Source organism: Trematomus bernacchii, unplaced genomic scaffold (genome assembly GCF_902827165.1).
Source record: "Trematomus bernacchii unplaced genomic scaffold, fTreBer1.1, whole genome shotgun sequence".
Lineage (NCBI taxonomy): Eukaryota > Metazoa > Chordata > Actinopteri > Perciformes > Nototheniidae > Trematomus > Trematomus bernacchii.
Window position 1 is genome coordinate 263084 of NW_022987973.1, and position 19598 is coordinate 282681.

At 39.4% G+C, this 19598-nt stretch overlaps 4 protein-coding genes and 1 pseudogene across 8 annotated transcripts; all 5 read right to left on the bottom strand.

Annotated features, from left to right (window-relative positions):
• Positions 1-1876: 1876 nt before the first annotated feature.
• LOC117471473 (UDP-glucuronosyltransferase 2B31-like) lies at positions 1877-7476 on the bottom strand. Of its 5 annotated transcripts, none has more exons than XM_034116522.1 (2): positions 7372-7476; positions 1877-5502 (listed from the first exon to the last, which is right to left on the bottom strand). In XM_034116522.1, exons 1-2 carry the CDS (start codon positions 7409-7411, stop codon positions 3899-3901), a joined length of 1644 nt encoding a protein of 547 aa, XP_033972413.1. In that variant the 5' UTR covers positions 7412-7476; the 3' UTR covers positions 1877-3898. The 5 variants fall into 5 exon arrangements, with proteins under 5 accessions (XP_033972413.1, XP_033972414.1, XP_033972415.1 ...); XM_034116523.1 differs by lacking the exon at positions 7372-7476 and adding an exon at positions 6734-7119; XM_034116524.1 differs by lacking the exon at positions 7372-7476 and adding an exon at positions 6789-7117.
• Positions 7477-7630: 154 nt separating this feature from the next.
• LOC117471477 (UDP-glucuronosyltransferase 2C1-like) lies at positions 7631-10103 on the bottom strand. The gene is made up of 2 exons (XM_034116533.1): positions 10043-10103; positions 7631-9574 (listed from the first exon to the last, which is right to left on the bottom strand). The coding sequence occupies exon 2, from the start codon at positions 9565-9567 to the stop codon at positions 7999-8001; it is 1569 nt and encodes a 522-aa protein (XP_033972424.1). The 5' UTR covers positions 9568-9574; positions 10043-10103; the 3' UTR covers positions 7631-7998.
• A 1141-nt stretch (positions 10104-11244) lies between these two features.
• LOC117471476 (UDP-glucuronosyltransferase 2C1-like) lies at positions 11245-14297 on the bottom strand. The gene is made up of 2 exons (XM_034116531.1): positions 14056-14297; positions 11245-13487 (listed from the first exon to the last, which is right to left on the bottom strand). Exon 2 carries the CDS (start codon positions 13485-13487, stop codon positions 11904-11906), a length of 1584 nt encoding a protein of 527 aa, XP_033972422.1. The 5' UTR covers positions 14056-14297; the 3' UTR covers positions 11245-11903.
• Positions 14298-15881: 1584 nt separating this feature from the next.
• On the bottom strand, positions 15882-17295 carry LOC117471372 (UDP-glucuronosyltransferase 2A1-like). The gene is made up of 2 exons (XM_034116335.1): positions 17287-17295; positions 15882-16568 (listed from the first exon to the last, which is right to left on the bottom strand). Exons 1-2 carry the CDS (start codon positions 17293-17295, stop codon positions 15897-15899), a joined length of 681 nt encoding a protein of 226 aa, XP_033972226.1. The 3' UTR covers positions 15882-15896.
• Positions 17296-17785: 490 nt separating this feature from the next.
• LOC117471373 lies at positions 17786-19377 on the bottom strand (annotated as a pseudogene).
• Positions 19378-19598: the final 221 nt, after the last annotated feature.

Here is a 19598-nt window from a genome sequence, read left to right on the forward strand (position 1 = left end):
CAACCCTACGTGGAACGGAGTTTTTTCATCAGCCTTCTTCATCATTCCTGCTGTCATGGCCTTCACGTTGATGCTGATCATTCAAGGATGCAGATGTGATACGTGGTGCAGGAAAAATGTTTCCCTCTCCAGCTTCGTTCCTGCTATCGTGTGGCTGATTTTGTTGTTCCTCGATGGCCAATACTTTGCTTGTGCTATGACAGACTGGGAGGGTAGATTTGTAATAGTTGACAAAGCAGCTCCGCAGAAGTGGTGTGAGCCAATTAACGAGGGAGATGTCACCCCACAAGAACTAATGCTCCGCTCACAGCAGCTGTTTGTTTTTTCTCAGGTCAGTTGAATATTTTCTAGTTTACAGAAGAGTGTGTAGGATGAGTGGAGTGGAAACACCTCCCCCGAGTATACACTGTAGAGAATATATGTAATGCCATTAGCCTTTGAAACTAATAATAGTATACACTTTGTTAATCAAAAGAATGCATTTGCTGTGGATGTTAACTAAACAAACTCTTTTGTACCCCAGGTTATAGGCATAATCCTCCTCATTTTCATCTGCGCGGGTCTCGTAGTGTATGTTGTCAGAGAAAGCTGCCACCAGGAGGAGGAGATGCAGGATGCAGATGTAGCCGAGCTCACGGTGCTCAGGATGAGCTCTCTACGGACCAGGACATCCTGAGAGGACTGACACCGCCCAACATACCCACCCTGCTGGCATGGACACTTTGTAAATACCCTGAACAGACTTTACTTTTCACAACTGTTGTCAATAAGTGATGTTTGAAAGTATTTTCCCTCTATACAACCTGGACAAATGTGTTATCAACGGACATATTACTACTGTTCCTCTCATACTGCAGTATTAGTTTTAATCTATATGTAAACGCATATTTTGATATCGTGGGAAATGTGCTTATTTTCTTTTTGAGTTAGATGAGACGACAGATGTTTGTCCATTTATAATACATCTACAGTCTTTAGGCAGGTAGTTTAGTAACTTCTAGGGGGGGGCCTACACAGCCCTAAGGTAACACATTGCTTGCCAGACAAAACAACAATGTACTGTGTTATCGGGGGGTTATGTTACTCATGTTACGGACCATTACTTGTGTTGGAGGAGTTGAAAGCCAAACAGTGGAGAATCCGGGAAATAACTGTAAGACATAGTCGAGGACATAGCCTCCCATAAAATTGTGAATTATGTCTTTCATAATTTTACTGTCTTTCTGCTGGCTGCTGACTCCAGCCTTGTATTTACCGGACAAACAGAGAAGTATCGATCTTCTTATCTAACTCTCAGCAAAAAGTAAATAAGCATGTTTCACAAAATGTCAAACTATTCCTTTAAAGTGGTATTTCACTTTGGTGCATTTTGTGTGGTTACTGGACTTGAATTCACAGCCAGCAGATAAGAGAAATGCTTCTCTCTTACGTATCACTTTATACATTGACAAAAGCCTCTCTTTTTTATTTTACGTTTCTTGTGCCTTTTAAATTATCTAAATTGACCCAAATGGAACCCACAAGGCATTTAATATGGATTAGTTGTATATGTGTTGGCCAAAGATTAAAATGTTAATTCAAGGTGACATTTCACTTCACTATGTGGTCAGACCCCGTCATGTGATATCCTACCAAACAGATCAGTCAGATGAAACTGATCTTCCTGTACATGATGATCTGTATCATAGCTGCAACCAGCCAATGTATGCATGTAGAACCAAATTGTGTACCACTATTTGCAGTATGTTTTTTTATTGTTTTGTAATAAAAGAATTTATTTATTTAAGAAAAAACCCTCAGGGATTTGAACAGTGGTGTCATAATATCAGTCAGTTTCCACAATACAAGTGCATTTCACAAATACTACTACACGGTGGAACAGAACAGAATTTTGTATTTATTTAAAGCAATGCATGGTAACATTTAGAGTATCCTTTTAACTTGAGGCTTATAATGCTTGCCAGACACTCGATGCCTTACACAAATTAAACAAGCGCCGTATACAAAAAAGAGCAAAAATATCCAGACACGTGCTAGAAACAGCATGAAATGTACAGAGAAATACATCGACAGATCTAGTTTGGCAGGTGCGCCTTATGAAAGCCTTTCTCTAGACGAGACTGCGGTTTGATGGAGTTATTGGCAGATCTCAACCGCCTAGAGATGTGTATGTCTGCCTTAACCGACACATACAGCAGTACTGTAGCTCTGACTTGTATTTTTGTTATTGCCCAAGTGCAAGTTAAGCCAATTAAGCGTGGAAATCGGCAGAGACCCTGCATGTTCATCCTGTGGAAGGGGCTTATTCACGACTTCCTGTTTGGCCTTGAGGAAGTTGTTGTATTTATCCGCTCCCCTCCCCACACAGCAGGGCATCATATTCATCACCAACAAATCAAGGCTGGGATTCTTTAAGTATTTTCCTAAACTACTTTCTTACATGAGCAATAAAACTGCTTAGATGATGGTTCATGTTCTTGTCGAGAGACCTATTACCCGTGTGACTTTCAGAGGTCATTTGGCAAATATGCAGTTTTCTTTTTTGTAACGTAGATTTCACTTTCAAAAGTCTCCAGAGGCAGTTCAACATTAAATTATTAAGGGACAGCTTTAGCGAGAATAGGACATTGAGATTTAAACACAATTGAAAATCTACTAAAGTGGTTCCAGGTCCAAAATACACAAATCACAATCAGCTTTCTCATAAAACAAGTTGTTCCTTTGTTACATCAAGGCAAGGACATCTCCACATCTACACCCTGTAATGGTTATGTAAAGATTAGCTAGCTTACTGTCCTTTACACTGATAATGACATTGACTTTAAACATGTTGTAACCCATCTGAATGCTTTGTGTAATGCTATAGTAAACATCTCCTCTTCATTCAAATCATTACCAAGTATCAAGTGTTTCTCTTACATCAAGTTAAGATAAAGCTTTCGGTAATGGCAATGATAATGATATTGGAATGAAGGGTACATTAGGAATTGGACTGATTCGTTTATTCATCACAATTATGGTTTTAGCAATATCAAAAGTCAAATGTAGGGTCTTTAATAGTGTACATGTCACCCCAGCCAAAAGTTAGGAGAAATCCTGTAGTAGAAAATAGCCATTCAAAATAACTTGTTTTCAAAATGTTTACATCCATTTGAAATAAAAAAAATCATTCTTAACACAGAAAATCCGACTAAAATGAAAGAGGTTCCTCATCAACACTGGAATGAATGTAACCCAATGTGGTATGAAGCAAGATTTAGCTATCAAAACAAATATCGTGCAGGTAACAACATTTAAAGGATTTAAGCATAAGGAAAATCTTAAGTTCAATGTGGCAGAATAGTGTAATGATTTAATGCGAAAAGCCTGGTGGTGCTTAGAGACAGCAAGCCAGAGCATTGTGAGTTAATTAAAAAAGATAAACTCATGAACAGTATCCACATAGTTTGAAAACATTTCTCCTAAAAGGTTAAAGTTTTTTTTCAAAATAATGAAATGCTTAATGTTATGACATGTTTGTTTTTTCAAAAGCACAGAGTTTCTAAACAATAACGGGAGCATTTCTGGTGAAACCTAAAAATAAACAGCCCTCAACATTCAGCACGGGTTCTTCTTTGCTGATAAAATAAAGTTGTATAAAGCACTGGTTTATAAATGTTTGTTGGCTTTTCTTTTCTTGAATTAGAACAATCTTTTTAACAAATTGGAAATGTTATTCTTTTGTAAAAATGGCTAGGAAAACATTATTTGATTTGTTCAGATGTCATTATGTTTGCTACCTTAATCTTTTTTCAAAAAGAGCATCACATTTACAGAGTGGTAAAAAAACAAGGGCAGTCTCTATTTTCATATGTATGTGTTCTCCGTAAAATGCGCACAATGTCTTTCCTGTGAATGTTCAGTCCCGTTTCACTTTAGATTTACACATTTTAGTGCACAAAAACCTGATGACAAAGAAAAAAGTGAACAGTACGAGCAGCACAGCTCCAGTCAGGAACAAAATCACATCTACAGAGTGGTAGGAATACCAGGGCAGTCTGTAGGACTCTGTTCTCAGGTGAGCTGCACCTTTGTGTCTCATGACAAACTCTATCCAGAAGAGGGCGGTGTCCAGCGGCTTCATTGGCTGATCTCTGTGCAGCCTGGAGAGTCTCTGCATGTTCAACCTGTAGGAGGGCTCATTCAGGACGTCCTGGATGGCATCCTGAAATGTTTTGCTGTCCAATTCGGAAACGTCCATAACCTTTGCAACGCCTTTCGCTCTCAGTCTGGAGAGGTTGTCGGCTTGATCAAACACAATTGGAATGCCTACAATAGGAATGCCATGATATATGGCCTCATATATGCCATTGGTTCCTCCATGACTGACAAATAGTTTCATATTTGGATGTCCTAAAAGGTCATTCTGAGGCATCCAGTCTACTAGCAGAGTGTTGTTGCCCAGAGTGGCTGGTCTGTCACCTTTATATCTCCAGATGACTTTCTGGGGTAATTTAGCAAACGTTGCAGCGATCTCATCAGCGAGGTCATGGGGAAGCTCTCCAATCAAAGTCCCCAGAGACATGATGATGACCCCATGCTCTCCAGAACTCTGCACAAACTCCTCCAGGTGTTCAGGGAGAGGTTTTGCTGGTTTGCACTGGAACCCTCCCATGTAGACAACATTAGGCATGGTGGGACGAGGAAACTCAAACACAAAGTCCACTCTCATCAGCCACAGGTCTGCAGCTTGAAATAGAGAGAAGTAATCCACATCAGGGCCAAAGTAGCGGCTTGCCAATGCAGAATAATGCGGCCCAACTACCTGTTTGTACAAATGCATCCTCATGGTGTAAAATACAATGTTTTTGACCCTCTCAAAGAAAGTCATTTTATCTGATAATTCTGACGGTGGAAGGGGAACGTATGATAGCGGGGAGGGTGCGATTGCAAAATGGGCTTCACCATGAACAGTCCATCGAGCATTAAAGACTAGCGGTAATCTGAGATAGTGAGCCAGCATTACTCCTCCTCCGTTTGCAGGGTCAGTCAAAACCACATCGTACTTGGTGTCTTGAATGGACTTCATTAAGTCTTTATTTTCAAATAGGTGAATGACCATTTCACAGATTTTCTTGTGTAGTTCAAAGAACTTGTCTTTTAACTCCATGTCTAAGGCAAAACGTGTCCATGCAGATTCCTTGCTTCGTTTAATTCTAATAACTTCAGAGACAAATAGGCGAAAAAAATCTTCATTCGCACCACCGTCCATATCCACTGTGACAGTTTTGTAATGTGGAGACGTATCACTGATGTACCAGCTGTCTGCAGGCCGGATGACAGTCACAGTGTGTCCTCTTGAGTGCAGCTCCTCAACAAGGACCCTCATGTTCACCCAGTGGCTGCCGTCATGCGGAAACACCAAGACTTTCCCACAATGGGCAGCAGGAAAGATGACAGCCAAAAGAGAGATGACGGAAGCCAATGACAAAAACATCTTCAAATCTTCTCCAACAGTGCACTCTGAAAGTAGTACAGAAAGAAAAGCAGAAGTGGTTACTCAAGTTGTCCAGGAAATGTGTGCACAAAGACAGATGATATACAAGGATGCTCACAATAGAGAGCTACAATGAGGTTCCTTTCAATGGTCTTTCTTTTGTGTGGGAAAAATTCCTTATGACAGCCCTCACGTGGATGTGGCACATGGAGCCTCTCTCAGGAAATTAGAGTGCTGTCCGCTGCCAAGAGCCTCACGTGCATTTTGTGTTTAACCCCCATCTCCCTGAGCAGAACTGTGAACAGTCTGCATAAAGGAATGGATATGAATCGGCGTCTATCTAATACACCATATCATCTCTGTGCAACACATCTCATGCACCTGTTTTCCTTATGATCAAATGTCTATTCTTTTAACAATAGACTTGATTCAATAACATTAGCTAGAAAAACAATATTTCCCCTTCAGTACGGAACAACTGCTACAACCCTCTATGTACAAAGGTCACTTACTCTGCTCGCATAAACCGCTAACAATCTTTAAAATGTGAAGATTAAAACCTTTCAGGCACTCATGTAAACAAAGTCTCCTGACAGATAAGATCCAAACACATAGTTTGAGGACAAACCAGTGTGGCTATAAAACACTTCCTGCTTCATTGTGTCCCGCCCACATGATAGTTGCTGCACAGACTCTTGTCCCTTACCGGGGAACTTAGTCATCATGGTGCAATAATCCAGAGCTGTGGTGCAGTCAACAGGAACATTTTACCGTGTTATTCATATAGTCTAATACATATGTTGTCTACTTCATACATGTACCTTTAACACAGGCAGTGCCCCATATTCGTTTAAGATGCAGTGGGATCTTAAATGTAACAACTCAGGGTATCAATAAGATACAAAAAAAGCAAACATTTTTCTGTTTATTTATGCTGAAAAATATGTGTGCACCTAAATTACCTTTGATTTTATATTGGCAGCACATACAGTATAATTTAAATGTTGTGCAAAAACATGTATACAGACACCTCACTATGCAGTGAGTGCTGTTGAATGCTAATAATTAGATGTAAAATGAGGAATTGTATCATCATAAACATACTGAATGCATTATACAGTATATCAAACTACTTTGGCACATTTCATTATTATATACATCATCTGATTTGTATAATCCTCAAATGTAAGGACATGAAAGAGTAATCATTTTGAAGTTTATCTCTCAAAAGCCATGCAAAAAACTTAACGTGTTTACCTTTCATTTGTTTGGAGCAAGAAGCGAAAGACAAATGTATAAAAAGCAAACTTACAATTAAACCTTTCGGGCTTTGCTCAACTGCTGCTTCATATTGTTGAGGCAGGACTGTGCATGCCTGTATTCAAACTTGTCAGACTGAGAAACACTTCCTGATTTTCTTTGCCTCACCCATAACAACAGTTCTGTTAAACCAAACAACATTAAGTGATCGTCTCTTAAAGGGATATTCACTCAAACTACAAGATATTGTTACCAAGCTGTTAAATTAATGAACATGAATAGAGCTCACGCTGAATACTCAGTTTAGGTTCAAAGGATAACACAAAACACTTTGACCTAACATGACTTCATCTTGAGTAATAAAAGCCATAGTATCCACATAGATCTGTGCACAGCCTTCGGGTAGAGACTCCACCTCTTGGGAAACATGACAACTCCAGGAAGTTAAACATAGTATAATGAAAAACAGGTAGGACAAAGTGTAGTACTTGCCCTTCAAAAAGGCACAGAGAGGCCATTACTGTGAGAGGGATTTGTGCTTCCAATAAATAACCAGTTTGAAGATAAACAAACACATTGTCAGGTTCTTCACAGTCACATCATTGCTATTCTAATGTTACACAAAAGGTACTTACCCCGAAACAAAGGCAATGGCTCAGCATGGCAGGAGCACATTAGAAAAACTGTTGTCCCATGATACAAAGCAGAAACACCTGAAGCTGATTGAAATGTCCTTCTCATGTGCATCTACATCAGTAGTGTCAAAATACAGATGCTCCACCTGGTGGTTGGAGGTTTAATAAGGTCCCACAACACAGAGCCAACACGAGGAAATAAATGAGTCTAAATACATATGTTATTTTCTCCAGGATAAATCAGACCTGAACAATCAAATCCTGTGAATCTCTTTTAATGACATGTTAATGTTTATAGAGCTACATATAGTTACTCCTGCAAAATGCCCTTTGACAAAGGTTAGATCATAAATATCCTGACTTTGATCAGTGAAATGTATCTCATTTGACATTCATTTCAAGTATTTTATTCATAATGTTAGTTCTGACAAAGTTCTCAACTTCTAATAAGTTATGCAATGACTTCATGAAATATGATCAAACTAATTAAAATAACACAACATATTGTCAAAGGTTCCACAAATGGGTTGACAAACACATCTTATATTAGTCTATAATACTAATCCCAAAATCAATTTACGATACATTATTCTTAATCAATGTGGTCAGTGTGTATCCCTTGAATGCTTACTCACGTTTCACTTTAGATTTACACATTTTAGTGCACAAACACCTGATGAAAAACACAAAAGTGAACAGTACGAGCAGCACAGCTCCAGCCAGGAACAAAATCACATCTACAGAGTGATAGGAATACCAGGGCAGTCTGTAGGACTCTGTTCTCAGGTGAGCTGCACCTTTGTGTCTCATGACAAACTCTATCCAGAAGAGGGCGGTGTCCAGCGGCTTCATTGGCTGATCTCTGTGCAGCCTGGAGAGTCTCTGCATGTTCAACCTGTAGGAGGGCTCATTCAGGACTTCCTGGATGCCTTGATAGAAGATGTCTCCAGTCATGCTAAAAATATCAACAATCTTCCCGGCTCCTCTTACTTCTATTCTATGTAGATTATCAGGCTGATCAAAAATCAATGGAAGTCCTACGATAGGAACTCCGTGATACAAAGCCTCTTGGACTCCATTTGTTCCTCCGTGAGCCACGAATAGTTTTGTCTTGGGATGTCCTAAAAGGTCATTCTGAGGCATCCAGTCTACTAGCAGAGTGTTGTTGCCCAGAGTGGCTGGTCTGTCTCCTATATATCTCCAGATGACTTTCTGGGGTAATTTAGCAAACGCTGCAGCGATCTCATCAGCGAGGTCGTGGGGAAGCTCTCCAATCAAAGTCCCCAGAGACATGATGATGACCCCATGCTCTCCAGAACTCTGCACAAAATCCTCCAGGTGCTCAGGGAGAGGTTTTGCTGGTTTGCACTGGAACCCTCCCATGTAGACAACATTAGGCATGGTGGGACGAGGGAACTCAAACACAAAGTCCACTCTCATCAGCCAAATGTCTGCAGCTTGAAATAGAGAGAAAAAGTCTGCGTCTGGACCTAAATATTTATCAATCAGGTCAACATAATATGGTACAACATAGTATGCAATTTGATATTCTGTGAAACCAAAAACGATTACGTTAAGAACCCTTTCAAGAAAGTTCATTTTATCTGAAAGCACAGTCCCTGTCAATGGAACATAAGAGAGAGGAGTGGGTGCGATTGAAAAGTGGCCTTCACCTTGACTTGTCCATCTGACATTGAAAACGAGAGGCAGCTTAAGGTAGTGGGCCAGCAGGACCCCCCCTGGTATAGCAGGGTCAGCAAGGACAAGGTCATATTTGGCATCCTTCAGCGACTGTATCAGACCTTTGTTTTCAAAAAGCTGCTCAAGCATTGTGGCCGTGTTCACATGCAGCGCTGAGGCCATTTGTGCTTGTTCCATTTCCAGTTTGAAACGTGTCCAGGCAGACTTCCCTGCTCTCTGGATTTCCATCAATTGGACCACGAACGTTTTTGCAAAGCTTTCACCAAATCCAGAATCTGATTCGAGTGTAATTGAAGTATACAATGGGGAGGTTTCCTTGATGTACCAGCTGTCTCTTGATCTCACAACCGTTACTTGGTGGCCCCTTGCATGGAGTTCCTCAATGATGACTTTCATGTTCACCCAGTGGCTCCCGTCCAATGGGAAGACAAGAACTTTACCTCCGTAAATCACAGCTGGGCAGAGCAAAAAGAGAGTGATCCAGAGCTGGTTCATTTTTGGTCTAAAGTTGGGAGGAAACATAATATAATTATATATATATATATGCATCATTTCATAGTGTTTTTATTAACCTTGTATCTACCTTCTACCTTTAAAAGTTGTAAGTGCTCACATTATATTACATTAAAGCTTTCTACAGTAGTATACTCTATTTCACCTGCTGCAGATACTTTGATGATAGAAAATCAAATGCAGGATTAAGAACAAAAATAAATAGAACGGTGTTTACATTTTAATTTCAATCTAATTGATGCGTGATGTAATATGCATTATGTCCGTTTTCACATTTATATACATTACGATCTAAATAGTGAATCCTGTACAACTAAGAGAAACTAAACTACAGACAACCAGAACATGTACATTGCATGCCAGATAATATATGACTTTTGTAAAATCCCTGTAGTTAAAATGGGAAGCTATCAGTCATTTATTATAAAATACAATGCTAAACACATGGAAGTGTTACCTTTTTTGTGTCCAATGCTTTGCAATATTATCCCTTGCCGGAGAGAAGAGTAGGCTATGTGCTTCTTCTTCCAGGTTCCAAGCAAAGTAGGACTTTGGTACTGCAATATCATGTCGTAAGCCACACAGGTGATAAGAAAGTGTAGTAAAGGTTCCTCATGGTGTTTAGCTGAATGAAATAGCAGTTACACAACTACATGACTGGAAGACAAAATAACATTAAAACAGGATCATTATAATCCTGTGTTTCCAATGTTTAGTTAAATAAAAGGTTGAGATTGTAAAAACATTAAAATGGTTTGTCTTATTACAGTGGATAACAGAAGAAATCTACAGCCACATGCTTTAATAATGGATTTGTTATGTGGCTTAAAATGCTCAGATGAGTCTTGTCTTGTTCTTTGAAAAATCTCACATTTTAAAATAGCTCATCTCTCTGTGAAAGCAGCAAATGGTGGAATTTCACCCCCTGCTGGCTGGTAAAGGTATCAACACATCCGCATTTAGATCATTTCCTTATCACATGTATATCAAAAACCCTTTCAGCAGGTCATGTGGGTGGGATGGAAAAATACATTTTTCCTGCATTATATTAGACTTAGAATAAACAAAAACTGCAAAACAATATCAACAAGTTGTACAACTAATATAGATGAATAAAACTCATTCAGTATTTTTAAGTTTAAAACAGTGACAACACGTTGACCTTAGATGATCTTGAGCTTTGGATCTATAATAAAAGCCAGGCGCTGATAACGCCTTTTTAATCATAGCATTTGCATAGACCTGTGCACATCCTTCAGTTAGAGACTCCACCTTTTAGGGAAACAAGAAAAGTAGAAAAATCCAAGGGAATAGCTTTTTGAAGCTGTGGTTGGCCTGTGGAAAAATGTAATCATAAGAAATGACTCCGGAAAAGCTGCAGATAGAACGATAAGAAATGAATGCAACTGATTATTTAATGTTTAATGTTGTTTTTATAGGCAATAATTTAAGCTATGTTAGTTCCAGGTTTAATATGTGCAATAAGTTCATTTCAATAAGTTCTGCAAGAAATATTGAACCAGTCCGGCCCTCGACTAGTACCGATTTTTTGATTTTGGCCCACTGTGTATTTGAGTTTGACACCCCTGGTGTAGAGCATACTATGTTCTCCCCTGAAATCCACTGAGAGGCTGATGTGTGCCTCCAATAAATACACAGTTTGAAGGTAAACAAACATGTTTATTGTGTGGTTCGTTACAGCATACCATTCAGATCCAGTATTGTCAAATATTTGCAAGGAGCACATTAGAAAACTGTTGTCGAGCAACACAAAGCAGAAACACCTGAAGCTCATCTCAATGACCTCACAAAATTCATCCACATCAGGTCTGTGAAAATACAGATGCACCGCCACAGTACAAAGATGATGTCATCAATGAGCCAGAAACCAATTTTAGCGCTGCATTAGGAATGACCAGACCTTAACATTGAAAGCCTGTGAATCTTTCAATTTAAGTAGCTATACAAGCACTCCTTCAAAATGCCCTTGGGCAAAGATCAAATACAGACCATATATTTCCATACTTTGACTTATATAATACAACAATATTTACGTACATTTCAAGTATTATGCTTGTAGTGATATGAAAAAGGTCAAAACATTCATTAAGTTCATGCAAGTACATGTCTTGAATATAAACAAACTAATTAAATGAATGTACCTACCTAAAAGCTAATGCATGTCAGCTGTCAAATGTTCCATGAATGTGCACTCAAACAATCGCATATCAGTCTATAATATGAATCCCAAAACCCTTTTGCATATTGAAGTATTTCTTTGATTTAATGTACACAATTGAATCAAATCCCTTGAATGTTTACTCACGTTTCACTTTAGATTTACACATTTTAGTGCACAAACACCTGATGAAAAACACAAAAGTGAACAGTATGAGCAGCACAGCTCCAGCCAGGAACAAAGTCACATCTACAGAGTGGTAGGAATACCAGGGCAGTCTGTAGGACTCTGTTCTCAGGTGAGCTGCACCTTTGTGTCTCATGACAAACTCTATCCAGAAGAGGGCGGTGTCCAGCGGCTTCATTGGCTGATCTCTGTGCAGGCTGGAGAGTCTCTGCATGTTCAACCTGTAGGAGGGCTCATTCAGGACTTCCTGGATGGCATCCTGCAAGTTGTTGTCTTTGTCCACTGTTTGAATGGTAAGAAGTTTAGCCGCGCCTCTCTCCTTTAGACGCAGCAGGTTGTCAAATTGGTCGAAAAACAGGGGCAGACCCACAACTGGTACTCCGTGATAAATAGCCTCTTGAACACCATTTGTTCCTCCGTGAGCCACAAACAGTTTTATCTTGGGATGTCCTAAAAGGTCATTCTGAGGCATCCAATCTACTATTAAAGTGTTGTTGCCCAGAGTGGCTGGTCTGTCACCTTTATATCTCCAGATGACTTTCTGGGGTAATTTAGCAAACGTTGCAGCAATCCCTATTGCCATATCAGAGGGAAGTTCACTTACAAAGGTCCCCAGAGACATGATGATGACCCCATGCTCTCCAGAACTCTGCACAAACTCCTCCAGGTGCTCAGGGAGAGGTGTTGCTGGTTTGCACTGGAACCCTCCAATATAGACAACATTAGGCATGGTGGGACGAGGAAACTCAAACACAAAGTCCACTCTCATCAGCCAAATGTCTGCATCAAGCATTAACTGGTTGAAGTCAATATCAGACCCAAAATATTTGTCACACAGTTTCTGGTATACTAGCTTCACCACCACTTGATTTTGTATGAGGTTGATTAGTTGCAATAAAACATTTGTAACTCTCTGAAGAAAGGTCATCTTATCAGTGTGTCCAGATCCTGTTATAGGGACATATGATAAAGGTGAAGGAGCAATAGCAAGATGAGCTTCTCCAGTTATTAGCCAACGAACATTATAAACCAAAGGAAGGTTTAAATATTTGGCCAAAATGACCCCATGGCCCCAGCAGGGATCGGTGAGTACCAGGTCAAACTTGCTGTCCTGTAGGATTCTCATTAACTCTTTGTCGTCTAGCATTGCTGATACTAATTCACCCACGGTGGAATGAGCATCCACAAACGTGCCTATCATTCCTACGGCCGTGTTGAGAAAACTTGTCAAGGGAATAGCCCCCCTTTCAAATTTCATGGAGTCAAATATCATTTTTGTAATGAACTCCTGATCAAGACTCCTCTCCACTTGAACTGTATAAGTATTGTAATAAGAGGATTCATCCTTGATGTACCAGCTTTTGCTAGAACGCACAACAGTTATATTGTGTCCTCTGGAGTGCAAAGCCTCAAGTAGAATATCCATGTTGATCCAGTGGCTACCTTCAACGGGTAAGACCAAGATGTTTCCTCCATGACAGCCTCTTGGAATAAAGACAAGCAGCAGCAAAGCACTGCAAAAATGGATCAACCTCATCTGGAATGAAAACAATAGACAACCAATGAATAAAGGATAAGAACAGCAGAGCTGTAATACTGAGCTTTAACTAAACAAAATGTCCATGCTGCAGGAAACATTTTTTTTTCATAGCCTACACTTGTTTCTGATTTTCTACATACCTCCAATATTTTACACTGGAACCTCAATGTTTTTTTTGGTTTTTTAAATGATCGTTAAAATACAAATCCCTTTAAGTGTACCTTTAAATTGACTTTTTATGGATTATATGACCTATATACCGGAAGTACAGTTAAGTAGCAATGCATTTTATTTGATTCCATTAGAAACAAACGTGAGCAAACACACACGGTTTAGGTTAGCTTATATCTGCAAGTACTATAACAGAGGGTCATTGAGAAACTGACAGTGAACAATAATATGAAGCAAATCGTTCTGCACAAAACACACAAGCAAGATAACAATCCTCAGAGGGAATTTGAGCACCACAATTTCCCGTTGACTGCTTAGCTTCTGCTATTGTTTAAATACAGTAAAAAGGCAAATATACATTCAAACATTTTTAGAACACAGTGTTTGTTCTTACCGCTGTCTGTAATGTTATTCTACACAGGAAAAAAGCCAGGCTGGGAACTACTCAATCTGGCACCAGACTGAACCAACCTGAGCGAGTCCAGACGTGTGCACCCAGGAAGTGAGCAGTTCTGAGGGGAAGGGATGAATAAAAGGCAAACGGCCAATGTGCGTGCAAACTAGTGTTAATTTCGTTGACTAAAACTATGACGAAATATGTTCGTCAACGACCTTTTTTTCCATGACGAAAACGAGACGATGACGAGACGGCACCGACGGCAGTAAACAATAACTGTAACGAAATCATCATGCAATATCGTTGACGAAAAGTGACGAGACGAAAATGTAGTTCACTAAATAAAAACTATGCCAAAATCTCTCTTTACTTTCGTTGGCGAAAAATGAGGAGACGAAATATTATCAAAGATAACGTTACATCTCTGATAGTCAGTTTTTCTCCCAGCAGTTCCATTTCCGGTGCTGCGGCTGGGCAGCAGCTGTGTGTCTCTGCTGAGCGCGGCGGCACATTTGAATTACACCGGGCCAGCGGCACACTGTGAACTGTCAGGAAGACTCGGGTCTAACTCATGGTCTAACTAACCTTATTTAACAGAAAATAAAATGGCAATAACAGGGCTTGGGAGCAGTGGTCGCACTCGCGTTAACCGAATACCCCCCCGTCAGCGCGAGTGAGTGATAAATTGTGCACTCGACGGGTAATAATGGATTATGACGGAAATGTCACGATCCTGTCCGTCAAAATGACTGACAACGAAAAAGTCTAAAGCCACCACTGCTTGGGAGAAAGAAACGATGTGATATTTGGTCCCATTTTCGCTACAATGAGGCGGAGAAAAAAAGCGAATGCATTGTTTTATCAGAAGGGAAGCAATGTGGCCATAACACAGCTGGTAAAAACACCACAAACCTGACCAGATACTCTCTGCAAAGCCGCATTCTTAATCATTCAACCTGTGTTTTTCATCAAATAAGGACAAGATATAATCTTATTGTGAAATAAATTTGACTAAAATGACAAATTATTGGTTTTGGCTAGACTAGTTTGACTGAAATGTTCTATATAATCTGATGACTAAAAAAGACTCAACAGTTTTCATTGACAAGTAGACTAAAATAATTTGTTTTCTTTGACTAAAATAAGACTAAAATGCTCAGACTTTTAGTCGACTAAAACTTGACTAAATAAAAACAGGATGAAGGTGACTAAATATGACTAAAACTAAAAAGGAAATTTAACACAGGACTAAAACTAAAACTAAATTAAAAAATAGCTGACGAAATTAACACTAGTGCAAACACCATGATAAGGAAGTTAATGATTGATTAAATCGTGTCTATAGACACATATCCAGGACCTTATCTTTCAGATGGCATATCAGTTTATAAGGCTAAACAAATCCAAAGTCTGTGATTTAATAAGTGCCATTCATCATCCTTAAGGATTTTATAGATTTATCTTACCCAACTCCTGACCTCTTAGACCAGCCAAACACAGAATAAGAAGAAGTATGGTCATTATAATTCTGTTACTTGGTGATGAATAAAGACAACAGGCCCCACATCAGAATCAGAATGCCTTTATTCGCACACAGAGGGGACATTTACAAAATATAAATTCAATTAAATATAATTTATAAAGTGTCAATATTGATATGCTTATGCTTTGATCCAATTCAGTCTTTTATTTGATTGCTATACTTTGAAAGGACAACCTAAATGTACCTGAGTTATTACACTTACTGTACTGAGTGTTAATCATTATTTTCTTCAGTCTACTCTTCAAGTTGATACCATTTTTGTATTCAGTGTGCACAATGTATATCCATTGAATGCTTAATCACGTTTAATTTTGGATCTACACATTTTAGTGCACAAACACCTGATGAAAAACACAAAAGTGAACAGTACGAGCAGCACAGCTCCAGCCAGGAACAAAATCACATCTACAGAGTGATAGGAATACCAGGGCAGTCTGTAGGACTCTGTTCTCAGGTGAGCTGCACCTTTGTGTCTCATGACAAACTCTATCCAGAAGAGGGCGGTGTCCAGCGGCTTCATTGGCTGATCTCTGTGCAGCCTGGAGAGTCTCTGCATGTTCAACCTGTAGGAGGGCTCATTCAGGACTTCCTGGATGGCATCCTGCAAGTTGTTGTCTTTGTCCACTGTTTGAATGGTAAGAAGTTTAGCCGTGCCTCTCTCCTTTAGACGCAGCAGGTTGTCAAATTGGTCGAAAAACAGGGGCAGACCCACAACTGGTACTCCGTGATAAATAGCCTCTTGAACACCATTTGTTCCTCCGTGAGCCACAAACAGTTTTATCTTGGGATGTCCTAAAAGATCATTCTGAGGCATCCAGTCTACTATTAAAGTGTTGTTGCCCAGAGTGGCTGGTCTGTCACCTTTATATCTCCAGATGACTTTCTGGGGTAATTTAGCAAAAGTTGCAGCAATCCCATTTGCCATATCAGAGGGAAGTTCACTTACAAAGTGGATAACAGAAGAAATCTACAGCCACATGCTTTAATAATGGATTTGTTATGTGGCTTAAAATGCTCAGATGAGTCTTGTCTTGTTCTTTGAAAAATCTCACATTTTAAAATAGCTCATCTCTCTGTGAAAGCAGCAAATGGTGGAATTTCACCCCCTGCTGGCTGGTAAAGGTATCAACACATCCGCATTTAGATCATTTCCTTATCACATTTATATCAAAAACCCTTTCAGCAGGTCATGTGGGTGGGATGGAAAAATACATTTTGCCTGCATTATATTAGACTTAGAATAAACAAAAACTACAAAACAATATCAACAAGTTGTACAACTAATATAGATGAATAAAACTCATTCAGTATTTTTAAGTTTAAAACAGTGACAACACGTTGACCTTAGATGATCTTGAGCTTTGGATCTATAATAAAAGCCAGGCGCTGATAACGCCTTTTTAATCATAGCATTTGCATAGACCTGTGCACATCCTTCAGTTAGAGACTCCACCTTTTAGGGAAACAAGAAAAGTAGAAAAGTCCAACATACTACACTTAAAAATAGGTATAACAGAGTGTAGAGCACATGTGTCAAACTCAAGGCCCGGGGGCCAAATCAGGCCCTTGGTGGATTTAATTTCAGCCGGCAGAATAATTTCTAATTACTATTAGATCTGGCCCGCCGGTATATTGCACACACACCTTCACTCAATCCTGAGGATCTTCTCAGCTCAGAGTCTGACCCCAAACATTGATGAACTTGCACCCAAGATGAGATGCCAAGTATCTGGCTTGAACTAGCATCACAGAGCAGCACACTGAGTTTAATGGATGTTTCCTTCTGCACTTTTTTTCTTGCGACAACAGGGCATGTTTGTTTTTTTCTTTGAGGGAAATAGTTTTTTTGAAGCTGTTGGCCTGTGGAAAAATGTAATCATAAGAAATGACTCCGGAAAAGCTGCAGATAGAGCCATAAGAAATGAATGCAACTGATTATTTAATGTTTAATGTTGTTTTTATAGGCAATAATTTAAGCTATGTTAGTTCCAGGTTTAATATGTGCAATAAGTTCATTTCAATAAGTTCTGCAAGAAATATTGAACCAGTCCGGCCCTCGACTAGTACCGATTTTTTGATTTTGGCCCACTGTGTATTTGAGTTTGACACCCCTGGTGTAGAGCATACTATGTTCTCCCCTGAAATCCACTGAGAGGCTGATGTGTGCCTCCAATAAATACACAGTTTGAAGGTAAACAAACATGTTTATTGTGTGGTTCGTTACAGCATACCATTCAGATCCAGTATTGTCAAATATTTGCAAGGAGCACATTAGAAAACTGTTGTCGAGCAACACAAAGCAGAAACACCTGAAGCTCATCTCAATGACCTCACAAAGTTCATCCACATCAGGTCTGTGAAAATACAGATGCACCGCCACAGTACAAAGATGATGTCATCAATGAGCCAGAAACCAATTTTAGCGCTGCATTAGGAATGACCAGACCTTAACATTGAAAGCCTGTGAATCTTTCAATTTAAGTAGCTATACAAGCACTCCTTCAAAATGCCCTTGGGCAAAGATCAAATACAGACCATATATTTCCATACTTTGACTTATATAATACAACAATATTTACGTACATTTCAAGTATTATGCTTGTAGTGATATGAAAAAGGTCAAAACATTCATTAAGTTCATGCAAGTACATGTCTTGAATATAAACAAACTAATTAAATGAATGTACCTATACCTAAAAGCTAATGCATGTCAGCTGTCAAATGTTCCATGAATGTGCACTCAAACAATCTCATATCAGTCTATAATATGAATCCCAAAACCCTTTTGCATATTCAAGTATTTCTTTGATTTAATGTACACAATTGAATCAAATCCCTTGAATGTTTACTCACGTTTCACTTTAGATTTACACATTTTAGTGCACAAACACCTGATGAAAAACACAAAAGTGAACAGCACAAGCAGCACAGCTCCAGCCAGGAACAAAGTCACATCTACAGAGTGGTAGGAATACCAGGGCAGTCTGTAGGACTCTGTTCTCAGGTGAGCTGCACCTTTGTGTCTCATGACAAACTCTATCCAGAAGAGGGCGGTGTCCAGCGGCTTCATTGGCTGATCTCTGTGCAGCCTGGAGAGTCTCTGCATGTTCAACCTGTAGGAGGGCTCATTCAGGACTTCCTGGATGGCATCCTGAAAGTTGTTGTCTTTAGTCCACTGTTTGAATGGTAAGAAGTTTAGCCGTGCCTCTCTCCTTTAGACGCAGCAGGTTGTCAAATTGGTCGAAAAACAGGGGCAGACCCACAACTGGTACTCCGTGATAAATAGCCTCTTGGACACCATTTGTTCCTCCGTGAGCCACAAACAGTTTTATCTTGGGATGTCCTAAAAGGTCATTCTGAGGCATCCAGTCTACTATTAAAGTGTTGTTGCCCAGAGTGGCTGGTCTGTCACCTTTATATCTCCAGATGACTTTCTGGGGTAATTTAGCAAAAGTTGCAGCAATCCCATTTGCCATATCAGAGGGAAGTTCACTTACAAAGTGGATAACAGAAGAAATCTACAGCCACATGCTTTAATAATGGATTTGTTATGTGGCTTAAAATGCTCAGATGAGTCTTGTCTTGTTCTTTGAAAAATCTCACATTTTAAAATAGCTCATCTCTCTGTGAAAGCAGCAAATGGTGGAATTTCACCCCCTGCTGGCTGGTAAAGGTATCAACACATCCGCATTTAGATCATTTCCTTATCACATTTATATCAAAAACCCTTTCAGCAGGTCATGTGGGTGGGATGGAAAAATACATTTTGCCTGCATTATATTAGACTTAGAATAAACAAAAACTACAAAACAATATCAACAAGTTGTACAACTAATATAGATGAATAAAACTCATTCAGTATTTTTAAGTTTAAAACAGTGACAACACGTTGACCTTAGATGATCTTGAGCTTTGGATCTATAATAAAAGCCAGGCGCTGATAACGCCTTTTTAATCATAGCATTTGCATAGACCTGTGCACATCCTTCAGTTAGAG